At 37.2% G+C, this 24,567-nt stretch overlaps 2 protein-coding genes across 2 annotated transcripts; one reads left to right on the top strand and one right to left on the bottom strand.

Moving 5' to 3' along the window:
• Positions 1–314: 314 nt before the first annotated feature.
• Positions 315–7,691, bottom strand: LOC128242263 (uncharacterized protein KIAA1143 homolog). Its single transcript, XM_052959355.1, has 3 exons — positions 7,531–7,691; positions 6,583–6,742; positions 315–3,491 (listed from the first exon to the last, which is right to left on the bottom strand). Exons 1-3 carry the CDS (start codon positions 7,630–7,632, stop codon positions 3,271–3,273), a joined length of 483 nt encoding a protein of 160 aa, XP_052815315.1. The 5' UTR covers positions 7,633–7,691; the 3' UTR covers positions 315–3,270.
• A 2,659-nt stretch (positions 7,692–10,350) lies between these two features.
• Positions 10,351–20,156, top strand: LOC128243348 (MOG interacting and ectopic P-granules protein 1-like). The gene is made up of 3 exons (XM_052961060.1): positions 10,351–10,490; positions 12,719–12,879; positions 14,008–20,156. The coding sequence occupies exons 2-3, from the start codon at positions 12,760–12,762 to the stop codon at positions 17,626–17,628; spliced, it is 3,741 nt and encodes a 1,246-aa protein (XP_052817020.1). The 5' UTR covers positions 10,351–10,490; positions 12,719–12,759; the 3' UTR covers positions 17,629–20,156.
• The last annotated feature ends 4,411 nt before the right edge of the window (positions 20,157–24,567 follow it).

Below are 24,567 nucleotides of genomic sequence, written 5' to 3'. Positions count from 1 at the left end.
ACCTTGGACATAAAAAATATTTTACTTTCTTTAAAAGATTTTTTTACTCTTTTATCAATCAGTTTACATGTTCCTTTATAGAACAAACAGCAAATTGCAGGTACACATTTGGGCAGAAGTTTGTAAATGAAAGCCTTAAATAATTCAATTTTTAATAGCGTTACATTCTCTTATCCGATCAAACAGCAAAAGGCCGATATTCATTTGAACGCAAGCTTAAAATTTAAATTTTCAATGGAGTAACTTACGCTTTTCGGCAAAATAAAGTATATTCTGCCACATTTTTAAATAATCATTAAAAGGGTTCTAAATAGAACTTTTGATGTTTTTTATTGAATAAAGCATCTTGTTCACATTCCACACAAAATTCTTGAAGATTATGGCCATGTTGAAAGATTTGGCACTATGTTCTTTATTCTAACAATTACTGAAATAGGACATGAAATAGCCTATTTTGTAATCTTTAATGGCCCACAAAGCTTGTATGTACATTTTGGAGATAATTTTACACATTTTCTAGGAATATAAAAAACCTTTTTAAATGATACCGGGGTCATCAGGCATCCAATATTCACATAACAGAGTATTGTAAGCCTTTGAAATTAATTTCATCATCATCAATTCTGTATCTTTGTCATAGCCCTTAAATCAGTAATTAACTACTACTTTAAAAAGATGTTAGCCTTTGACCAGCATTAATAAGTTATAACTGTGCCCTAGACATTTGACCAATATTAACATGTATAAAAATCTACAAATGACCTCCAACCAACTATAGAATCTAAGGAATTCAACTAAACCACGTTTTTTAACAAAGCCATAAGAGGATTTGGCACATGTACATAGATGCAAGGTCAAGCTGAAAGCAATCCACAAAAGATATACAAACGTAAGGAAAAAGCAGGTTCAGTCTGGTTGAAACGGTTTATTGACAGTAATACCAACTGGAACTCTGACGATCATAATTTTTTTATTATGTGCCACCTTACATCAAAATAATTCTATGGATGTACAGAAAATGGCTGTTTTAACTTTGACCTTTACCATTAAGGTACTGTAAGTTTCCTATTAGACACACTGTGTGCAAGTGTTTTTGAGAACCTTAGAGTTTGCTCAATAAGATCCATTCATCAAAAATTTATTATCCGCCAAGCTCAATGCTTAGTCATGTAAAGAGTCATAAATATCAAGCATCAACTAGGATTGTCACGATTACTCATCATCTGGATGGTAAGCGGAATCGAAAGCCTGTGACTGATCAATCAATGTTGACTACAGCATTGCTGTATACGCCCCGTGGTGTGTAAATCAATAAAATGGTCCACTGATCATGTCGCTTCAATACGCATCTTCCGGCACTAATGATAAATGTTTTGCTCTGTTATCATCATTGCTGGTGTGTAACCTAAATTACATGATTATTATAGAATGAAATTATACAATGTATGATAGGGCATGGGTTTATATGCTTGACATTAGCAGCCTAAGCTGATGATATGCTTTTCAACAGTAAAAAATGCATTTCTCTTTGAAGTTTAGAGTTCAGGTAAGCATTGGTCAAGTTACATAATCGAAAAATAAACTCAGGAAAGACCCTCTGGGAGTCTATTAGGACATGCACATTTAATAGGACATTTACGGTAGGTGGCTGGAACATACACTCTGTATGTTGTTTCAATGCTGTGAAAACTGAAATCTTTGCTCAGCACATCTGCTTGATGCGAACATTCTTACCATATTATTTTAAATCCTTTCATGGGTTTAAGATTTATGGAGTCAACATGAAAACCAACTTAAAATGACTTTTTAGTCTTCGACCAAAAGTGTGACTCTTAACGTCTAAGGTAGGTGGATGTAACCTTCACTCAGCACATCTGCTCAATGGGGTGAACAACTTGTTATTTTGCAATCCTTCCATCTTCAGAGGAGTTATGGAGCAGGCAGAAAAAAAGGCTATTTGACTCCTAAAGGTGACCTTGACCTTAACAGTAAGTGAATGAAATATGCATTTTGCTCTTCATTATATGATTTGGTGATCATTAGTGCCAAATTATTTTTATGTCCTCCATCGGTTGAGGATTTATGGAGTGGACTTAAAACTGCAGACAGACAAAACAGCAACTGTTGACGAAATATTGAATGTGTTTTACAGCTGCCACACCGAACTGACAAAAACATGTATTTTCTACATTCTTTGTGCCAGGTGATTTTAATGCTTTTATTTCCTTAGGTATTTTATAGCAGTAAAAAGTACAGGCATATAAAAATATTTCACAAAACAAATCAAACTTCAATAGCATTACTGACACTTTTCGGCAAACTAGATCGTTTTCTGTCACATTTTGAAGTACTAATTAACAAGATCTCTAATATGATCTTTTCTCATCATTGTAAAAAATGTTTTTTCCAAAGTCTGACCCTATCAAATGTGAACGAATAAGTCCCTTTAATTTCATTTGCTAACCCTGCTGAATAAAATGGAAGTGCTCATTATCTAATTAATGACCTTATAAACGTTAAATATAAAGCCGGCCACTGTCTTTTCCTGCTGAATAAAATGGAAAAGCTCATTATCTAATTAATGACCTAATAAAAGTTTTATACGGTATATAAAGCCGGCTACTGTCTTTTGTTTTATTTGCTCATCCTTACTAAAATGTCCCGGTTTAGGTTATGTAGAAGGAAGTTGAAACATGATCATGATAACAGCAAATGGGTGCCAACACTCTGTTTTCCAGTCTAAAATATGTGCACTATTTTTCTTTATATTATTTTCATTTATACCAATAAAAGTTAAGCACAACAGGTTAATAGCCCAAATCCGAATATTTGAGGTTGTTCACAATTATCTTGGAGAGCTTTTATTGTAGTAAGTAAAATTTTTGAATGCAACATCTTTGGATAATGTGTTAACATCTGTCAAAGTACAGGTTCACAATTTTATTCTAGATCAGCTAATTATCTATCACATGCAGTTAATAAACACATGTTTTTAAAGTTGCTAGGAATTTGTGTACTGTTCAGATTTGGACAGTCAACCTGTAATGGCCATACCAATACTGAACCATACTGTTAAAACAAACAACAAAAACAACAGTCAAGCTAGGAAGCAATCATGTTTATATTTCATGAGAATCGGCCACTGTCAGCCCAAGAGTCACATTGAGAGGGAACTGATACTAAACATGTATAGTATCTTGTGCATCATGTATTGTTTGCAGACATGAGAATCCCTGAGTGCCAGTCAATCCACTGAGGACACAGACTGTGTCAAGAATCTTCCTCCTCTTCACTATCATCTCCAAACGACAGCAGACTGGCATTTTTTGTTTTCATGGAACTGGAAGTGGGTTTGGTCTTGCCCTCTTTTGTGTGTTTGGTCTTCTTGCTGGAGCTCATGGTCAGTTCTGATTGGGCAACGTCCCCGGATCTCTTGGTCGGCTTCTTGAACAAGATCTTCCCAGTGATATCAGGCTCATCCTCATCCTCAGCTGAAACATGTAACCAATATTACTTAACAGCAAAAGGCGCTACATTGTAGCAATTAAAGATGTTTGGTACTGTACTGTAACAAGCGAGCCAAAAGGATCACTCAACTTGTATATGGATCACTGGCCATGGCATTTCTAGTGTTCATAAGATATTTCTATGATTAGGCTATTGTCCTACTTTTTCAACTGACAAAACCTGTATTCATATTTTATCTATATTTATTAAAAACAATCAATCCAATGCTATGATGCAAATTAAACCTTCTACTGATCACATGATTCTTCTGAATTGACTTGTTGATCTACTTTATTTCAATCACTCTTAACCAAGATCTTATTGTTTTTAAAAACTGTATAGTTGTCATGCAAGGATTTGCGTAAATATAAAGGATGCTAAGGTGTCAACACAGTGAAAAAAACAGCATCTTTCAAAAAACAACAACAAGGGCAATAACTCTTCTAAAGGCGAATCTTTGTTCCAAGTTATTCTAAAATTCAACAATCTCTGGCCAATTACCGCCATGATAGACAAGCCAAAATACCTGTACAAAGAATCTTACCAATGACCCTTAAGTGTGACCTTGACCTTTGACATACAGATATGGGTCTTTTGCATTTCGTCGCTGCAAATTTATTTGATAAGCGTGACATCATTTGAATAATTGTAAATGTTTCAAACATGCTGCTCCTTTTCATAGACGTTAAATATCATATGATTTGAACTTTCCGTGTATAAAGTGGACTACAAAACAATGGGAAAATCATGTTTCATTCAGATTTAATGAATTGTTAAAAGATAATTTTGTGTTTCAATATTGTGCTTGAAGATGTACATTACAGAAATGGACTATCTTCCAAGTAACTGTTGACTTTGAAGAATTTGGGGGCAATTGACCACATAGGAACTTTGTTCGGTGATTTAAATGCGATTTCAAAATCAAAACAGTACCAACACCTTGAAAAAAAGCAGATTACACATCATGTACAGAATACTTGAATAATATTCAAAGTGAATTATATGAAAGAATGAAAATATATAGAACTGCTTTTGGGAAGATTTTAGGGCTATTTTTGACTTAAATGCCTTGTCAAATGATAACTTACCCCGACCAACTGGTTTTTAATCTTGGATATTCTTTCCAATGACCAGCACCTCCTATGAAATAACCTGTGCACTATCTGTATAGTATACTAACAAGAGTCAGTCATGTTTCTAACCTGTGACATCACCTCTAGTGACCAGCATCTCCTTTGAAATAACTTGCAGCATCAGTATACTAACCTGTGACACCCATGTATCTAACCTGTGACATGGAAGCAAGTGACCACCACCTCTGTCGAACGGGTACTTCCTGTTTACTAACAAGTGACAGCCATGTTCATAACCCAGGGATGTGATTGACCAGACAGCTGAAGGACTGAAACGTTTTGCCGATGGGTTTTAGGGGCACATTAGGCCCCCAATGGTCAAAGGGGATGAAGCACCCTGCCATAGAATCAAAAGAGGGCTCTTCTGACTTAAAATTTGAAGCAAACTGGAGTGTCAACACTAGCTTTAAATAAAGTATTTGCTGAAATTGGCAAATCCACTGACAAATCACATCCCCATAACATCACTTCCAGTGTCCACCACCTTCTACCTGCACCTCCTGTATATGAACATGTGAAATTCATGTATGTAACATGTGACATTACCTCCAGTGCTATGTGCTAGCTTTCTAACACTATAAACTTACCTGTGACATACATGTTTTTAAACTATGACAACACCTCCAGTGACCGACCCTCCTTGGAACTAACCTACACCACCTATATACTAATGCGTTATATATAGGATCTGACACGAGTTGTCATTTAATACAAGATTTTATTAAACGAGGCGAGCTTACTAACAACTTTCATGGACGAGTTTAATAAAATTCTTGAATTAAATGACAACGAGTGTCAGATCTGTTTTATCACATGCTTAAAACAGTGTTTTTATTACCAATTAAGTTCCACTTTCTGAACCGATTGTTTGACAGCCAAAGTACTCAGAGTAGAATGTCAACGATGCGCCATATAAATAGTTCCAAATTAAAATGACAAAAGTTACTAGCAGTTATCAAGTTTTAAAATCTGATAAAGCGCTTAACAAGTCACAAATATAAAAATGTGTAGTAAAATATCCAACAACATGTCAGAATAACGAACGATTTTAACCAAAAAACCCCAATAAGTACACAATTTGGTGACGTCACACTCAGAGTACATGCATTTACGCGGTTTATGTGACCTACATCAGTCTGTCAAGTTTTACTGTGTGCTTGGATTTAAAAGTTATTCGCTGTCGCTTTCTACGATGATTTTGCAGCGTTTTCTTGGTGTACATGGTGTTTCACAACATGCAGATGATAACGGCGAAGCCTTACTCTGTACTGCATGGATGTTGATGTTGAAAAAGTTAATTTCCACCAGGAATGTTTCCAGAGAACATGATGTTCTAGCCGCCATGGGATGTGTCATGAGATGTCTGTGCTGCGGAATTCATATTTGTGTTTTCGGTAACCGACAGCTAATTAAATTGGCAAGCAAATGGCATTGATTGCATATTGCTTGTGTTGGTCAAGATGGAGATGTTTGAAATGTTCTTGTGGTGTTTGTCACTATTGTGGCTGTATTTGTTGACTGACTGGATATTTCTGTGACTAGTAATCTGCATTATCTGGTTGGCGGAACATTGTTATCAGAAAGTTTTTGTACAAGATGCTTTCTGGCACTATGATTCGTTAGCCATTTCTCTCCCGGAAGTCTTACAGCTTCATTATTACGGTAAGTATTTGTTGGCATTTAAACCATTTTGTTTACAAACAATGCGGAGGGATATCTAGGTTGCGTGTGATTAGTGTGACCAATAGAAATGTCTGATAGGTTATCTTACACATGTGTAAGATAAATATATTCGTAATGGGTATATTACACGGAAAACAAAGGTAAGCATGTGATAAAGTCATGTTTCTATCCTGTGATGTAACCTCCAGTGACCAGCACCTCCTATACACCAACCTGCACCAGCTGTATTGTACTAATCCTTGACACCAATGTTTCTAACCTGTAACATCGCTTCCAGTGATCACCTCCTCCTGTTTTCCCGCGGCTTTCAGCTGCTGTGCCTCCTCAGCTGTCAGATGTCCACTCTTCAGTACCACAACCGTGGGCTGTTCCTCCTCATTGTCCGACCGATCATCCTCTTCCTTTTTTAGCTCCTCTCGCTACAAATATTAAAAAAGACTTTTTTTAATTAACAAAAAATTGTTTTTTCTTTTAAAACAATATTGTTTTCAGGATACAAGGTCCCGAAAAGAGCATTATTAAACAAATACGTGGGGCTAACAGTTTCCAAAAAGAAGCTTTTCATTACATCCATACAGGGATAACTGAGTCTAACCCCACCCTTTTTGGTATGCTGACTTTTTGTTTGACAGTGTACAGGAAGCCAAGCCCAGACCTGTATCAGATTCCACTTAACACTAAAATAAATAATATATTTTTTCTACTTTCATGCAAAACAAAATTAGGGTAGGTAGGTCAGAATTATTATTTTTTACTTTTTTTTATTAGACAAATTGTTTCTTGAGATTTTTTAGACCAAAATCTATAAATATATGCTAAAAAACATCTATACCATCAGTATTTGCATCACTGGCATTGTTAACAAAAACACTTCATATTTTAACTTTTAAAGAAAAAAATCAAACAAATGGGCTCATTCCAAGACAAAAAATAAAAAGTTGGTCAAAACCTTCAATCGGTGAGAGTGCAGCTTTACCTTTTAAGTTTCAAACAAAATTATTTTAATAATTCTCCAAAAAGTTAAGTCAGTCATCAAAATTATTCAAAATTTATAATGAAACCTCAGACATGTCACAGAAAAACAGGCATTCCTATCTATTTGAGATGTGTTTTATTTCAGATATAAATCAAACCTTTCCAGTAAATGATGTGTAAAATTATCCATTTTTTAATCAGTAAATGTTAAGATGATAACTATTTTCTGTACCTTTGTGTCTATCGTAGGCCCCTCTTTGTATCCAGTTTTCAGTTTGAATGCTTTAATAAACGCAGGGTCATCGTTTTTAACGTAAGATATTTTGTTTGCCATTGATGGTTAGTTTTAGATAATGTGTGTCATCTTTTAAAACAAGGGAAGCAGCTTTTCATTTATTTTTAGAGGTTAAAGTCAACTAACAGATACCGATGAAAGAAACTGTAGCACGTATGCATTGGTTACTTCCCATTTCATCAAGGCAGTTTATTTATAATCGTAAAAGGCGGTTTCGTTGCGTTTATTTTATTTGTTCTACCACCAGCATTTACAATAAAACCATCCAGTACTATATCTAGAGACGACTTCAACGCTTACTTACAGTTGCAGTTTTTGCAGTGTGTGTGTGTGCGTGGGTGTGGGTGTGTGTGTGTGTTTCTTTAGACCTTGCGGTCAAGGATAACCCGTGGAAGTGCAAGCACTTATTTCCAACGAAGTCCTTTGTTTTTTCTGAAGGGACAGCACACTGAAGAGACAGTGGTGGGACACAAGAAAGTCCGGGTGCGATACCCTAGCCTTTTTTCGAAGAGACCCCTTGGTTCTTTTACGTGCTCGGTGTAAAGCACCGATACGCGGGGTATAACTTTTCTGGGTTAAACCAGTACTGAGTACACCACTTTTCCAAGCACTACCCTTTAAATGGCGAGCGCCAGGCAAGGGAGCTACATATATGTACCAACTTTTAACGTCTTTTGGTCAATCTATTGAATTATAAGAGAACTTTTATAGACGATGGAGCCGCACGCCCAATATTTCGACACACTGCGGCTCCAGTATACATATTTCACTGTTGATGACTGCAGGATATTTTACTATAATATGCGAATGCTAAATTACGGCTGCCCTTATTGATAAGAGGACGTTCCTTGATGAAGCATGTGTGCATGCTTACCACACTGTGATAATCATTCGATTAATTGTCCGATCTGGAAACAAGGAGATTCACAAGTATTTTTTTATTGAGAACGTTTTTGTCAGTTAATTTCACGCTCAGTAAAACCGCCTGTCTAATTTCATTTAACTGGACACAGTATCTAAAATCGTACCGTTCATATATTATAACGTTTATTTCTTCATATTTAAAATATTGGTGGTAAAATAAAAGCTTTTCGTGTTGTGTTTTTCTCTCCTTTTTTGTAGTTGATCTAATTGTAGCAAATAAAATGCTAGGTTTACAGATCAGGAAACATTGAATGGCTGCTTTGATTGCTTGGATGGTTTTGCTTTCCTGTCGGGAAATAAGTGTTTCCGAATCTGGAAACATCTCGAAAATATATCGATATCTCATGAATAGGGGAATACAAATAAATCTGAACCTTTAGATCAATACAGTCTGGGACCAGTGATAAGAGTCGTCTTGCTCACAGATACATTATACAGTCTACGAATTAAAGGGTGCCCTAAAGGTTGTTATAACTGTCTTGAGACATCGAGTTTAGCCTATTCTCTACACGCCTGATATAATAAACTATATATGTATACATGGTCGTTTATAATGTTTGCCATTGAACTAGTGTTACAAAAATAGAATTTTAACATTTAATGATGCGTTCAAGTCCTGGTTGGAAAAAATGTGAAAAAGAAAACCCCTGTATTTTTGTATGAATGGATGGCTTACTCTAAATTTATTAATACGCTCTTTATGTATGTCATATATATGAATGTCTCAAACCTAACTGCTGCTAGTATATTCACACTGTTTACACTGGAGGTGTTGTCATAGTTTAAAAACAACAACATTCATTCACAAATTGTATTTTGCACGTGGATTTTCATGGTGATTACTAAATATTTTTCCGTAAATGACCCACACTTTGTATCGATTTGTGCCAGATTACACAAAAGCGTCATGTTTTCATAGCAGTATTTATACTATCAAATAAAATAAACGATGTATGTATAATAATCTGTTGTTGTTTTTTTAGATAACTATTTAGATTCTACTTGCAGAAAATACTAATACCACAAATATCCTACATTTCCTGTCAAAACTATTTTACTTCAAAATGTTAAAATGAATTGTTTAACTAATTAAACTGAACCTGCAAATACGTTTATGAAGCTTTATTTCAGTTGCACATGCTAACATTAATAATAGTAATTGCGTAATAATTTCACTTCGATAGCATAGAACAATCTAATCAAATATATTGTAATGAAATATTCATTACCATCTTGTTTACTTATGCTTTATTGAACTTTATAGTCTGTTAAAAATTGTAACAAATGTTACCGTGGCAAATAAAGGTAATTGTTGTTGTTGTTGTTGTTGTTGTTGTTGTTAATATCACAGGCAAAATTGAAAGTCTGGGTACCATTCACTTTTTCAAATATATACATTTTTAACTCCAAATATATAATATAATATATGTATATATGTATGCATGTATGTATGTATGCACGTGTATATTATATATATATATGTATGATGATTATTGTAAATTACATTATTATCCTATATGTGTACATGCTAATACTGATTAATTGATTTATAATATTATAAAGATCTTTGAGTGCATTTAAGTACGTTTATGACCATGCTGTGCGAGGCTTGGTAATGGCATGATGTACACATTGTATGATTGTCACGTGCACCAGGCTTTGGTAGCAGACGATAAGAGGAAAATGTAACGTGCGGAACGTTCTTTACGTCAACTGATGACGCGTGTATACTTCGGAATGAATATTAGCGATTTTTCTATTGGATGAATATAACGCCTTGAATTTCATTGTGTAAACCCCGTACCCAGCTCAAAAAGATGAGTGTAAGCGTTGGAAAATAGACGTCACGAACTCTAATCACGTGACACAGAGGGCGCTTCTGTTAGGTTCCCGATTCCATGGTGTGTTGAGGGTCCACTACTTTTTCAGATTTTTTTTTATTATATTTGAAGAGAAACCAACTTTTAGAAAAGGTAAATCAAAGATAAATGTGTAGACGATAAATGTGTATGAGGGAAATATAATACGTATTACATTTAATCGGTTAACAGGTTAATAAAAAAATGTGAAGTACGAGGGAACCGGGAAGTGCCTGGTTCAACCGAGTTTGAGCCCGAGCCGACCTTAAGGTTCTAGAAATATTTTTGTGTTCAAGGTGTCTTATGACATAATCAATGTTTTCATAGATTCTAAACCAGGTATCGCTTCAAATTTGGTCATTTTCAGAGTTACTTTCGATTTGTTATTGAATTTGGCGGGTTGTAGTTTTCATTGGATACGAGTATTGAGCAGTGGGTGGGGAATGCATTCAATTTTCTTTGTTAACAGGTTAAGGAAAATGCTATATTTACAAATTGTCCGTAAAAATACATATACATGGTACATTTTTATATAATACGTTCTGTAAAAGTTGGTTGACTGTCTTAAAGGTATGAATTTTTTAACCACTAAAAAGGCCAAAGGGGGAAATCATGTGTTGAATGATTTGACATCTTGAAAAACTTGCATCTTGTTACTTTTTTCCGTAATTGTAGTAGTATGTGTGGGTATGGACCAGCCGCCCTGTCAGACAAGTTGGTTAGAATGTTATTCTAGTGTTTCGGCTGTCGTGTTTTCCAGCCTCACACGGAGCACTTTTCCTCCCAGGATTACTTTATTGTTCTTGGTTTTATTTTTTATATCTTTTTATAAGAAGAACTCGCACCTAGCTGGTGGGTCAGACATGTTTTGAGAAAACCTGACAAGTTGACAGGTTTATTCAAAATAGTATAAATAAACATTCAAGTTCAAAAATTGATGTTTTATGCATTTTTCTTAAACTATACTGGTTGACGGTACATTTTCAAACAGGGCACAAATCCCGAACACCGGCTAAAGCAAGCGTTTGTTTACCTTGATCGATTATTCGATGATCTAGATCAATACAGAGGCTTGCCTTGGTCACACTTGCGAGGTTTCATCTTGTTTTGTTAAGGATTTTTCTAAAAAATGCCATTCAATGTTTATACGCTGAAAGATCAAAATGTAACACATAATAACGTCAGAGGGCGCACGCGCATCTTTAGGTTTTGCAGTTATGTTGACCTACATTTCAAGATATTTATAAATAGAAATCACGGTTTACATTCGAAGCGAATGTTTTGAAAAAAACATCGGAAACAATAAATCACTTTGCAGCTAAGTGTTTATTTAATATAGCATATTTTTTAATTATGATTGTATGACCATGTATTTTCGCTTTTCAAGTGTTTGGTATTTGTGCCCTCCATAGCATAATTTTAAGGGCGATTTACTGTCCATAAAATGAACGATTTTCGACATAAAATTGATGAGATCATGAATCTGTACTTCACATGAACCAAAGATGTTTCATACTAAATTTTAACTAACTCCAACAAAAACTCTCCAAGATAATTGTAAAAAACCTCAAAAAGTATTCGGATTTGTGACCTTAGCCAGTACAACATTAATTTTCGAACAGAAATATGCAAATCTGCAATCTGATCTTTTGTCAGCAGTCTTATATCAGTGGTTTGCAGATATTTATGCAAAAATTCTAAGACAAAAAATAAAAAGTTGTCAAAATGGTAAATCTGTGAGAGTGCAGCTTTTTCTGAAGATTTGGAAAAATATCATATTTGGGAATGGGTCTGATAATCCAACCCGTGGGTACTATAGAAAAAGCCCAGAGCCCCCTTATGGTTCTAGGGCAGCGCCCTTGTGGTGGTTCAGAGGGGGCGATGCTCCTGGGTTAAAGCATTTAAAAAGCCTAATATTGCATTTAAATATACCTATACATGTTGATATAAGACAGACAATAAGTACTGTAGGAATATCATTTAAATTTGGTTTGGTCCTACTTCATACATTTGCATCACATATTATAGGTAGCTATTTGATATACACTCATTTTTCAGAATCTGTTATCATTCCTGATAAACACTTGCTTTATTGATAAGTAAGCAATTGGACTGATCAAGTTATGACAGTGTTTTGGGATTGTTGACAAGGGGATAAAACATCATATTGACTTTTTCTAGTAGTCCAATAGTCTATTGACATAATTTTCTGGTAGTCTGACCCTTAAAGTGGTAGCCTTGGACTACTGGGTTATAGTTGGAACTCTCAATATGTCTCTGGAATATATACATAAGAAAGTACAGTCAGGCTTGTTGATCTCAAAGATGAATTTATATTTCAGTTACCTGGTGGGATTGTGTGGGTGGTGATGCGGGTGTGACAATGTCGAACACAGCAGACACAGAGGTAACCGATGGAGATGAGAGGCATGAATCTGGTTCTGAGTCCACAGCAAAGATTGCTGGGAAAATGCTGGAGCCACAATTGCTTGATAGTACTCCGGTAAGCAATATGGGATAGGGCCTCAGTTGTGGGGCTGAAGTGGTTTTTCTTGCATGACTTTCGTGAAAGTTTTGAAAATCTTGTCAAGAATTGGTTGCCTGATTTTGAGTTTTTATTATGGAAGGAAATGACTACTATTATATCAGTTGTTGATTGTTTATCTTAAACAGTTTTAAACTGTTGAAGATAGCAACTTAAAATTTTGAACATTTTTACACCACAGTAACAATTTGGTCATAACTATTGTAATATTTATGGCCTTGAGTAAGATTAAATCTTCAAATTCCCCAAATAAATGAACTTTTCATCCCCGCTTCAACAGTTTTGAATGGAATTGAATGAGTCTTGAAGCATCAATTTAACCTTGGAACCTTGAATGAAAAACACAAACCATAACTCTGTCACTGATTGTTACCAAATTGACTACCTTCATATGATAAAACAAGCTATAGAAAGAAGTTAATAAATAAATTATAACAATTTAAAGACAAACTTTCAGGCTTTTGGGGCTGCCCAGAGCCAGTGCTCAGATTTGCGCAGTTCGAATGAGATATTATTGGCAAATGCTCTCCCGATGATCCGTAAAACTTAAAATATTTGGGGATAAACTTCCTCATAAACAAATGAGTATCTGGCATATAATGATGTTTTAATTGGCCGATAGCTCTCCTTACAACCAATCGATTAACATGGATTAGGAAAACCACTTCATATATGTATCAGATCAACAGATATTATTTTTCTTTAAGATCTGGCTTACGTTGAAGGGCGAATGCCGGAATTTCATTTAAACAAATGGATTATATTAATCATCCTTTCATCAATATTCTGTAGTCAGTAGAATTTATATCGATATCATAAAGTGTTATTTAAGCAGTGTCGGCAGGGTTTCAATAACCACCTTTTTTCTGTCTTTTGCTTTACTGGCTGCACACTGACTGTTGCCAGCGGTGTTTGTTAACACTTTGTTAGCATTTCTAACAATGCAACGCTAAGGGGCATTGCCTTTCACAGACATCTCCTATTTATATACAAATTGAAAAAAAAAATACTGGCTGTAAAGCAAATATTGTCTGAAAGTAAATGCCCAACACTGCAACTCCTGACATGTTTTCTTTCCTGTTTCAGGTGGAACCAGTGAAGATGAATGGCCTGGCTGGGGACAAAGCAGAAACAGTAAATGGCCTGCTTGGAACCAAACCCACTTCGTCTACCACGGATGATGGAGCCCTTGCGCTAGGCATGGATTCAACATCTGAAGACAAAGAACAGAATGCCAACACAGAACCAGACCATTCTGTTACAAATGGCTCATCTGAGGCCCATGATAGTAAGATGGATAATGAATCAAGTAGAAATTCAGAGAACAATGAAGAAGACTCGCAAGACTCTAATGGAAGTAAAGACTCTATAAAGTCTGATCTCAGTAAAAGCTCAAAAGAAAATGAAAATGACAGTCTCGTAGGTACTGTTAAAGATGATGATGGAGGTGAAATACTTATTACTTTGAATACAGAAGATGGTGACAAAAAAGATGATGATGATGATAATGAGGATGAGAATGATGACAATGATGAGAAAATGGATATTGGTGAAACAGATCAAATTGAGAAAAAAGATGATAGCAAAACAGAATCTGGGGAGCAGACTAAGAAAACAGAGGTAAAAACTGTAAATAACACTGGTGCTCAAAACAAACCTCTTGAAGCAAGGATAGGAGCCCCTAGCCTGCCAGCCCCTCCCCCTCTCACACCTGCCCCAGGGGTAGTGGCTATGCTCCCTGTGTCAAGCCCCAACACCAGTGTGTCTGCAAATTCTCCCATGTTAGTTAGCACAGGCTACACTCTGCCTGGCGGTGCCACAGTTGTGCAGCAAGGCAGTCAGTACGGGTACATCACAAAGATGGGAGCTCAGACTTTGTTCGTACCTCTTGTTCCCAATCAAGGCAGCCAGTCTGCGGTTCTGGGCCAGCTGTCTGTACGGGCAGGTGCTCCAGCCCCCCAGCAGCCTGCTGTATCCAAGCCGACCCCAGCTCCCCAGACGGCACCAATCCCACCACCCAAGTCAAGCTGGGAAATGATGGAACTAATGCGATGGGAGGTTCAGAATAGGATAGCTGACAACTGGAACTGGTCTGTAGCCTTTCATCAAAAGAAGGATGAACTAAGCTCGGTCACTTCATTCCTGTTAGAACTCGGCAGCGATGTTGTGAAAGAACAGGTGTACAAGGACATAATACACATACAGACCAAGAAAAAACATTCTGGTGAACTGAAAGATACTGAGGTCGAAAGTCTTGACAAGATGAAAACTGTCTATGACAATACCAGGAAGAAAGTGGAACATCTTCAGCTTAAGAATATAGCATGTAAACACTGTAATTTTAAAACCGAGTCAAAGGTAGTATTGGAGAACCACAGCGATGCTCCTCATTTTGACCCTCCTTGGGACACAAACAGAGGATGGATGGAGTGTTCACACTGTGACTACCGCACTAGGGTAGTAGCTCAGTTCCTCTTCCACATGCAAGACATCCACAAACGCCAGGCTAAATTTGTAGATCGCGATCCACCATTCCAATGTTCACTCTGCCCATTTAACTCAAATACAAAAAATAAGATTGAAAAGCACATTGGGAAATGTATGAAACATTTTAAGCTGCAGGGTAACTTGCAGCCTTATTATCATGATGTTAATTATTGCATGAAGTCGTGCTTTTACAAGCCCAAGAAGCCTGTATTGAAGCCTGCCCCACCACCTCCTCCTCCAGCTGTTAAGCCTGCCACTCGGCCTGCCATGCACACACGCCAGCAGGGGTCTATAGCTGCACCCCCAATGTTGCCTACAGCAACGCGCCAGTTGCGCCCCACTGTTCCACAGATTGCTCCACGGCCTCAGGTTAGCCAGCAGGCTCCTGGTCTGCGGGCCCCTGCCCCTGGACAACAGACAGCCATGCGCTCCGCTACCCCAAGGTTCCAACCCCGTACTCCACAGCAGCCACCAAGACCCAACAAGGAGATGGCTGGCTTCGAGGTGTGTGAGTTGTGTGGAGGATATGTGAAGGACAGGCAGGCATTGAGAATCCACTTTTATTATGCACACAAAGTTGAATTGCCACAAGCCATATTTAGTCGTCCAAATGCTCCTTTGCTGTGCGGTGTGTGCAAAGCAACTTTCTGGACCACCCAGGGTTTGACAAAACATAAGAAAACTCAGTGGCACTTTACCCCTTCGACAACAGGCAACACTACCACTCCTGCCAGCGCTGATGGAAACAGTGGCAACCACTCATGTTTCATGTGTCACAGAAAAGTTCCAAACATCTTCGTTCATGTGGAGCAGACTCATGGTATGACGATGAAAGACATGGTCCTCATGAAGAAGTGCATCATGTGTGGGGTGACTGGGACAGACAGAAGGGCTCTTGAGGTTCATATGGCCACAGCACATGGTGTGCTCATCAAGTCCAGCGACTATGTCCAAGACAAGCCAGCTGTCCAGAAGCCTTCTTCCCCAGCTGGTCCTCTCCCGGCAAAAAACATTGGCAAGATTAACTTCTGCGTGTTCTGTGAAATTCAGTTTCCGGACAACATTCAACTAACTGTTCATTGCTTGAAAAAGCATGCCACATGCAGAACATGCGGTATGGTCGTACCTTCATCTGTTCACCTGGAAAATCATGCAGATAAGTGTATGAAAGCCAACAAAAAATGCACTATATGTGGCTTGAGAAATATGACTCCTGATAGTTATGCTACACATTTAAATAGGCATATAAAGAAATGCTCAGTTAAAATACAAAATCTGACTGACGACCAGATTGATGAAGCTGTTGAAAAACTAAAACGGGAGTACAAGCCAGTGTTAATCAGTCTAGACTCGGATGATTCTGATGTTGAAGTTGTAGAAACTAAACCTAGCAAAATGAAAGTAGTTATTGATAAAGATGATAACAAAAGACCCCCCAAAAATAATGACATCGAAGAACTAAAAATTGTAGATGTGCGATCTGAAGTTGGGAACAGTGAAGAAAAGACAGATGATAAGAAAAAAGGTGGTGCAGAAACTGAAAATAAGACTGAGACAGAAAATTCCAGTGGTATTTCCGACAAAGATAAGCAAAAAGTTGCACTTGACGTACAAGCTTCTGAGAGGGAAGATGTTGAAAAGGAGTCTGAGAAGGTTAATATTGATCAAAAGTCTGAAAATGTTGATGCTAAACAGGACTCTGAAAATGTTGATGTTGAAAAGGATTCTGTGGCTGTTCAGAAGGTTGAACAGGAGTCTGAGAATGTTAAGGTTGAACAGGAGTCTAAGAATGTAACGGTTGAACAGGAGTCTAAGAATGTAACAGTTGAACAGGAGTCTAAGAATATTACGGTTGAACAGGAGTCTGAGAATGTTGAACAGGAATCTGAGAATGTTCAGATTGAAAAGGAGTCTGAGAATATTAATGTTGAACTGGAGTCTGAAAATGTTGCAGTTACACAGGAGTCTGAGAATGTTGATGATTGCAACAGTAAGGAAACTGATAATGAGGAGATGAAAATGGATGAAGATGTGCTGCTTGGTAAATCTGAATCTGAAGAGAGAATGAGTGAGATAGCTGATGGGAAGGAAGAAATTGACGAGGATAAACTGCTGGGTGAAGAAGACAGTGAACACTCTCTTAAAAGAAAGAGTCCAGAGGAGGATATATCTGTTGAAACTGAACCAAAGAAAATAAAACTAGATTCAAAGGGTTCATGACATGACTGATATATTTCTACTAATGGTGGTGCAATTATCTCTATACTTAAGGGTTGAATTTCATTGTTGTGCATTCATTCTGTATATTTAAATCAGTGTTATTTTTAGTATTGGTTATACACAAATTTTACATTTGTTCAACATTCATGTATGTTTCTAAATTGTAACCAATCTCAAATTGTGGACACTCCAGTGCTCATTGTTCAAGACTTTGGTAAAGGTGTCTTAATTTACATGTAACGTTGCAGTTAAGCTATAAGGCTGCATATTTTAGACAACCCCAGCTGTTTTACTATAAAATAGATATATATACTCTATTTTGAAAAACTGCAAAACTAGCCATCATTTGTAAGTAGAATACTTCATTTGCCATATATTAATGACTGTTCTTGTTTGTGTTTTGTCTATACACATTAGCATTTAAGGATATTTCTTTCTTCGATATCTTTAGTGGTAAAATTTTTATTTAGTCCAATTTGGTTAACCTGCAGTACATTTACTTAAGTAGATCAGCTGTTATTGATTTTAATCAGGTGAATTGTTATTTTAAATACGCTGGGCAAGTACACTTAATATAATCTCGACCACTGAGCTGATAAAAGGGTTAGAAGTATGCATTTACCAAAAACATTAACCAACTAGTTTTGGTAAATGCATACTAATAACCTTAAACCATAACTCATTGATCAATTTCAAAACATTTTGCCTTGTTAATATGAATGCTTACGGAACAAACGGGACATAAATGACATAATCAAGTTATGTTTTTATTAGCAAATCTGTTGTTGTGTTGTTGCTTCTTGCATTAAATATATTGTAAGGATATTGTCATAGAATTGGTTGATCAGCCGTGTCAATTTCTAACAAGATGTTGTCAGAGCACCTGGTACACGGTCATGTTACCAATTACAATTTTCTCATTTACAACTCGTTGGTCTGGTTTATATTTACAACTTTGGTTTAAATAATACTTTTTATACGCCCATCTTACGATGGCCGTATTATGGGAACACCCATGGCGGGCGGCTCCACAATGTTGTCCGCTCTCTAACTTGAACATTTCTCATCCAATTTCCACCAAACTTCATGAAAGTGTTTGTTGGTGAAATATCTAGGTCAAGTTCGATAACCAGCCAAATCGCTTTAGGCACTCCAGAGTTATGGCCCCCTGAATTTGTCAAAATTGGCTATTTTAGCTTTGTCCGCTCTCTAACTTGAACATTTCTCATCCAATTTCCACCAAACTTCATGAAAGTGTTTGTTGGTGAAATATCTAGGTCAAGTTCGATAACCAGCCATATCGCTTTAGGCACTCCAGAGTTATGGCCCCCTGAATTTGTCAAAATTGGCCATTTTAGCTTTGTCCGCTCTCTAACTTGATCATTTCTCATCCAATTTCCACCAAACGTCATGAAAGTGTTTGTTGGTGAAATATCTCGGTCAAGTTCAATAACCAGCCAAATCGCTTTAGGCACTCCAGAGTTATGGCCCCCTGAATTTGTCAAAATTGTCCATTTTAGCTTTGTCCGCTCTCTAACTTGAACATTTCTCATCCAATTTCCACCAAACTTCATGAAAGTGTTTGTTGGTGAAATATCTAGGTCAAGTTCGATAACCAGCCTAATCGCTTTAGGCACTCCAGAGTAATGGCCCCCTGAATTTATCAAAATTGGCCATTTTAGCTTTGTCTACTCTCAAACTTGAACAGTTTTTATCCGAATTTCACCAAACTTGCTACTATAAATGTTTGTTGGTATATATTCTTGGCAAAGTTCTATATATAACCAGCCAGGCTCTTCAGGATTATGGCCCTTGAATTGGTCAAAATTTGCCATTTTTGCTTTGTCCACTGTCTAATTTAAACAGTTATCATCTGATCTTCACCAAACTTGCTGAAAATATTTGTTGGTAAAATAAATCGGTCAAGTATGATAATCAGCCAAATGCCCCGAAGCACTTCAGGATTACTGCCCTTGCCATTTAAGCTTTGTCTACTCTCTAACTTGAACAATTCTCATCTGACCTTCACCAAACTTGCTGAAAATGTTTGTAGCTATAAAATCTTTACCAAGAATGTTTGCAGGTATAAATGCTTTGCCAAGTACACACTGATTGTCTCTTGGGTACGATTAAGGATGAATCATCTCTTGGAGACGATTTTTACATGAATGTTGTTTTTCAAATCCCGAACACGTTGATCGTCTTTGGGAAATCATTTGCTTCTTGAAAAGCTTGCTTCTCAAAGGGCCAATGTGACAGTAAGTTGTCTTAGAATCCAAGAAATTATTGATGGGTGTATTTTGTGAGTGTCACTCTTGTTGCCCATTAATTTTTATTGACTGAAAAAACAACAACAGATGAGCGTAAGCAAGAGCTTGAAGTGATCTTGTTCACCTTGATTGCAAGTGATGTTTGTTATTGGTATGATGAAAATGTGTGTTTAAAAATGTGTATTGACTGATCACCAACCATTGTTATTTATCAAAATGATATATAGAAAATAACATGATAAAAGAATCTAAAGTGAATTGCAAATTTTCTTTTTTCTGTTGGCGATAATATAACTACGAAGAATCCGTTACTCCTCCTGAACTGAATAGCTAAAATGTAGAATTACTGAGGAAAATTGCCAAGTTTTGCAAGTGTTATTTGTGTGTCTTAAAGACAATCCAATGTGGGAAGGCTGATGACAATATTTGTAAGACATGTATAGTGATATAGTTGTCACAATGGCGGTTCTGTGTACCTCAATGAGTTTGCGAGTCTGTTCGGACTGAACCTTGTCCACGCTGTATCTTAAACCTTGCATTATAGGATTTTCAAAAAATTGAAGGTTCACACCATGATAGTTGCTGTGATCCAGGTCTGTACCTCAGGTCAAGGGTCAAGCTTTGAGGTCAAAGGTTGAAATAAATCTTTGTCCAGGCTATATATTGACCATGCATTATAAAATTTTCAAAAAAACTTGCCATGAAGGTCCACCATAGTGAGGTGGCGTGTCACACACAAGACCAGGATCTATACCTCCCAAAGTCAAGGTCACAATTAGAGGTTAAAATTATCCTTGTCCAGGCTGACTGTGCATAATAGAATTTTCAAGAAATTGGTGTGTCACACAAAGGTCAAGTAGCCCATAGAGCTCAAAGGTTAAAGGTTTGGGGAAGTTATTAATATATTTCCTGAGAGTTTAAAATGAATTGTGTAATTGTATGTTGTGTAACATCCTCTCTTTTTTTAACATGCCTCTGTAGGACAAGAAAAGTGAAAAACACAGTTTTACCTCACAGGGCTCCTGAAGAGATGATCTTTCTTCTGCTACTTTGGATTTAAAAATAAGTAATTTAATCTTGTGTAATAAATTAAAAGGAAACCGTATTCTGAGATATCTGGTAAAAAACAAGGTTACAAGGTTAAAAGATTTACAAATTCATCGATATTCATTCAATCGTCAAGAAACTAAGTCACAATATTTCTCATGACATTTAGAACCAGTGTCAAAAACTTGTTCCCTAGGTCAAATCGTGGAGACATTTGCGTTCATAAATTCAAGGGTGTTCATCCAATCAAAATGAAAAACTGTCTGAATGTTTGTCAACATGATATTTAGGACCAGTGTGAATAAAGGTCTTCTTGGAACAATAACTAGGAAATGAGAAAATATTTGTTTCTTAAATTCAAGTGTTGATCTAATTTTCAAAAAAACATTCAGGATATTTCAAACCAGTGTGTGTATACCACATGATAAATTGCGTCATAAATGCTATGTCGGAATGCAACATTTTGTTTTGAATGAAGACTTTAAAGAAAGATTACTTCACTATTTCTTCATCATTTTAAATTGATGAACTCTTGGACGTATATAAAACTGGGTCACAAATGATCGAAAATTAGGTAACTAGGTCAATCTTATAAAAACTTTCTCAGGAACCATATCATGGTAATGATTTGTCAGATTATGTTTAAACTTGGTCAGGATGTACCCCTTGATGAAATATGGACCGCTTGTAAAAGTGGGTCACATGGGTCAAAAACTAGGTCACTAGGTCAAATCTTAGAAAAACCCAAACTTATATCCAATGTTCATATCGTTCCATTTCTCTGCAGCCATATAACATGTTAATATAGGAATATTCCACCTACTTTTCATTTTTCACTAAGTCGCTACTACAGTCCCTGCCTGATATTGTCATCTCTGATCAAGGTAGTTATTACAGTCCCTGCCTGATATTGTCATCTCTGATCAAGGTAGTTACTACAGTCCCTGCCTGATATTGTCATCTCTGATCAAGGTAGTTACTACAGTCCCTGCCTGATATTGTCATCTCTGATCAAGGTAGTTATTACAGTCCCTGCCTGATATTGTCATCTCTGATCAAGGTAGTTACTACAGTCCCTGCCTGATATTGTCATCTCTGATCAAGGTAGTTATTACAGTCCCTGCCTGATATTGTCATCTCTGATCAAGGTAGTTATTACAGTCCCTGCCTGATATTGTCATCTCTGATCAAGGTAGTTACTACAGTCCCTGCCTGATATTGTCATCTCTGATCAAGATAGTTATTACAGTCCCTGCCTGATATTGTCATCTCTGACCAAGGTAGTTATTACAGTCACTGCCTGATATTTTCATCTCTGACCGAGGTAGTCAATATTACAGTCCCAGCCTGATATTGTAATCCCTGACCGAGGTAGTCAATATTATAGTCCCTGCCTGATATTGTCATCTATAACTGAGGTAGTCTCGACTACAATCCCTGCCTGATATTGTCATCTCTGACCGAGGTAGTCTCTACTACAGTCCCTGCCTGATATAGTCATCTATAACTGAGGTAGTCTCGACTACAATCCCTGCCTGATATTGTCATCTATGTCCCTGCCTGATATTGTCATCTCTGACCGAGGTAATCCCTCCTACAGTCCCTGCTTTATATTGTCATCTCTGACTGAGGTAGTCTCCACTACAGTCCCTGCCTGATATTTTAATATCTGACCGAAGTAGTCACTACTACAGTCCCTGCCTGATATAGTCATCTATGACTAAGGTAGTCACTACTACAGTCCCTGCCTGATATTGTCATCTATGACTAAGGTAGTCACTACTACAGTCCCTGCCTGATATTGTCATCTATGACTAAGGTAGTCACTACTACAGTCCCTGCCTGATATTGTCATCTATGACTAAGGTAGTCACTACTACAGTCCCTGCCTGATATTGTCATCTCTGACTGAGGTAATCCCTACTACAGTCCCTGCCTGATATTGTCATCTCTGACTGAGGTAGTCACTACTACAGTCCCTGCCTGATATTGTCATCTATGACTAAGGTAGTCACTACTACAGTCCCTGCCTGATATTGTCATCTATGACTAAGGTAGTCACTACTACAGTCCCTGCCTGATATTGTCATCTCTGACCGAGGTAATCCCTACTACAGTCCCTGCCTGATATTGTCATCTCTGACCGAGGTAATCCCTACTACAGTCCCTGCCTGATATTGTCATCTCTGACCAAGGTAATCCCTACTACAGTCCCTACCTGATATTGTCATCTCTGACCGAGGTAATCACTACTACAGTCCCTACCTGATATTGTCATCTCTGACCGAGGTAATCACTACTACAGTCCCTGCCTGAAATTTTCATCTCTGACCGAGCTAATCCCTACTACAGTCCCTGCCTGATATTGTCATCTCTGACTGAGGTAGTCCCTACTACAGTCCCTGCCTGATATTGTCATCTCTGACCGAGGTAATCACTACTACAGTCCCTACCTGATATTGTCATCTCTGACCGAGCTAATCCCTACTACAGTCCCTGCCTGATATTGTCATCTCTGACCGAGCTAATCCCTACTACAGTCCCTGCCTGATATTGTCATCTCTGACCGAGGTAATCCCTATTACAGTCCCTGCCTGATATTGTCATCTCTGACCGAGGTAATCCCTACTAAAGTCCCTACCTGATATTGTCATCTCTGACCGAGGTAGTGGCTACTAGAGTCCCTGCCTGATATTGTCATTTATGACTGAGGTAGTCGCTACTACAGTCCTTGCCTGATATTGTCATCTATGACTGAGTTAACAAGCCTTTAACAAATCAAATGACAAAAAAAAACTTCTCTACATAATAATGTCAACATTTGCAGAACCAAAAGCATGAGTAGCAGACTTTTTCACTTTTACCAGTTCATCCAGTTAAATAATTGTATGTCTGTGAACTTGTTTAGATGCCATCTCAAATTTAATGTCAAGCCCATCATGTTCACTTTATCAGTTGGAGCCAATCTTGTTTACATAATCAGTTTGAGCCCAACTCATTCAGATTATCAGTATGAGCCCATCTTGTTTACATAATCAGTTTGAGCCAATCTTGTTCACATAATCAGTTTGAGCCCAACTCATTCATGTTATCAGTTTGAGCCCATCTTGTTTACAGAATCAGTTTGTGCCCATCTTGTTTACCTAATCAGTTTGAGCCCATCTTGTTTACATAATCAGTTTGAGTCAATCTCATTCATGTTATCAGTTTCAGCCCATCTTGTTCACGTAATTAGTTTGAGCCCATCTTGTTCACGTAATTAGTTTGAGCCCATCTTGTTCACAAAATCAGTATGAGCCCATCTTGATTACGTAATTAGTTTGAGCCCATCTTGTTCACTTAATTAGTTTGAGCCCTGGTGATCTTGTTGACAAAATCAGTTTGAGCCCATCTTGTTTATGTAATTAGTTTGAGCCCATCTTGTTCACGTAATTATTTTGAGCCCATCTTGTTTATGTAATTAGTTTGAGCCCATCTTGTTCACGTAATTAGTTTGAGCCCATCTAGTCCAAGTTATTAGTTTGAGCCCTGGATCTTGTTCACAAAATCAGTATGATCCCATCTTGTTTATGTAATCAGTTTGAGCCCATCTTGTTCACTTAGTTTGAGCCCTGGTGATCTT

Source organism: Mya arenaria, chromosome 8 (assembly GCF_026914265.1).
Source record: "Mya arenaria isolate MELC-2E11 chromosome 8, ASM2691426v1".
Taxonomy (NCBI): Eukaryota; Metazoa; Mollusca; class Bivalvia; order Myida; family Myidae; genus Mya; species Mya arenaria.
Note: the sequence above shows the minus strand (reverse complement) of the source record. Positions and strands in the feature narration are given on the sequence as shown.

What these genes read in the sequence shown, in the direction of transcription:
- LOC128243348 (XM_052961060.1), top strand. Translation starts at nt 12,760, where the DNA reads ATGTCGAACACAGCAGACACAGAGGTAACCGATGGAGATGAGAGGCAT. An exon ending in AATTGCTTGATAGTACTCCG is followed by an intron (nt 12,880 to 14,007) that starts GTAAGCAATATG and finishes TTCCTGTTTCAG; the next exon opens with GTGGAACCAGTGAAGATGAA.
- LOC128242263 (XM_052959355.1), bottom strand. Translation starts at nt 7,632, where the DNA reads ATGGCAAACAAAATATCTTACGTTAAAAACGATGACCCTGCGTTTATT. An exon ending in GGCCTACGATAGACACAAAG is followed by an intron (nt 6,743 to 7,530) that starts GTACAGAAAATA and finishes TAATATTTGTAG; the next exon opens with CGAGAGGAGCTAAAAAAGGA. An exon ending in CACTGGAAGCGATGTTACAG is followed by an intron (nt 3,492 to 6,582) that starts GTTAGAAACATT and finishes TACATGTTTCAG; the next exon opens with CTGAGGATGAGGATGAGCCT.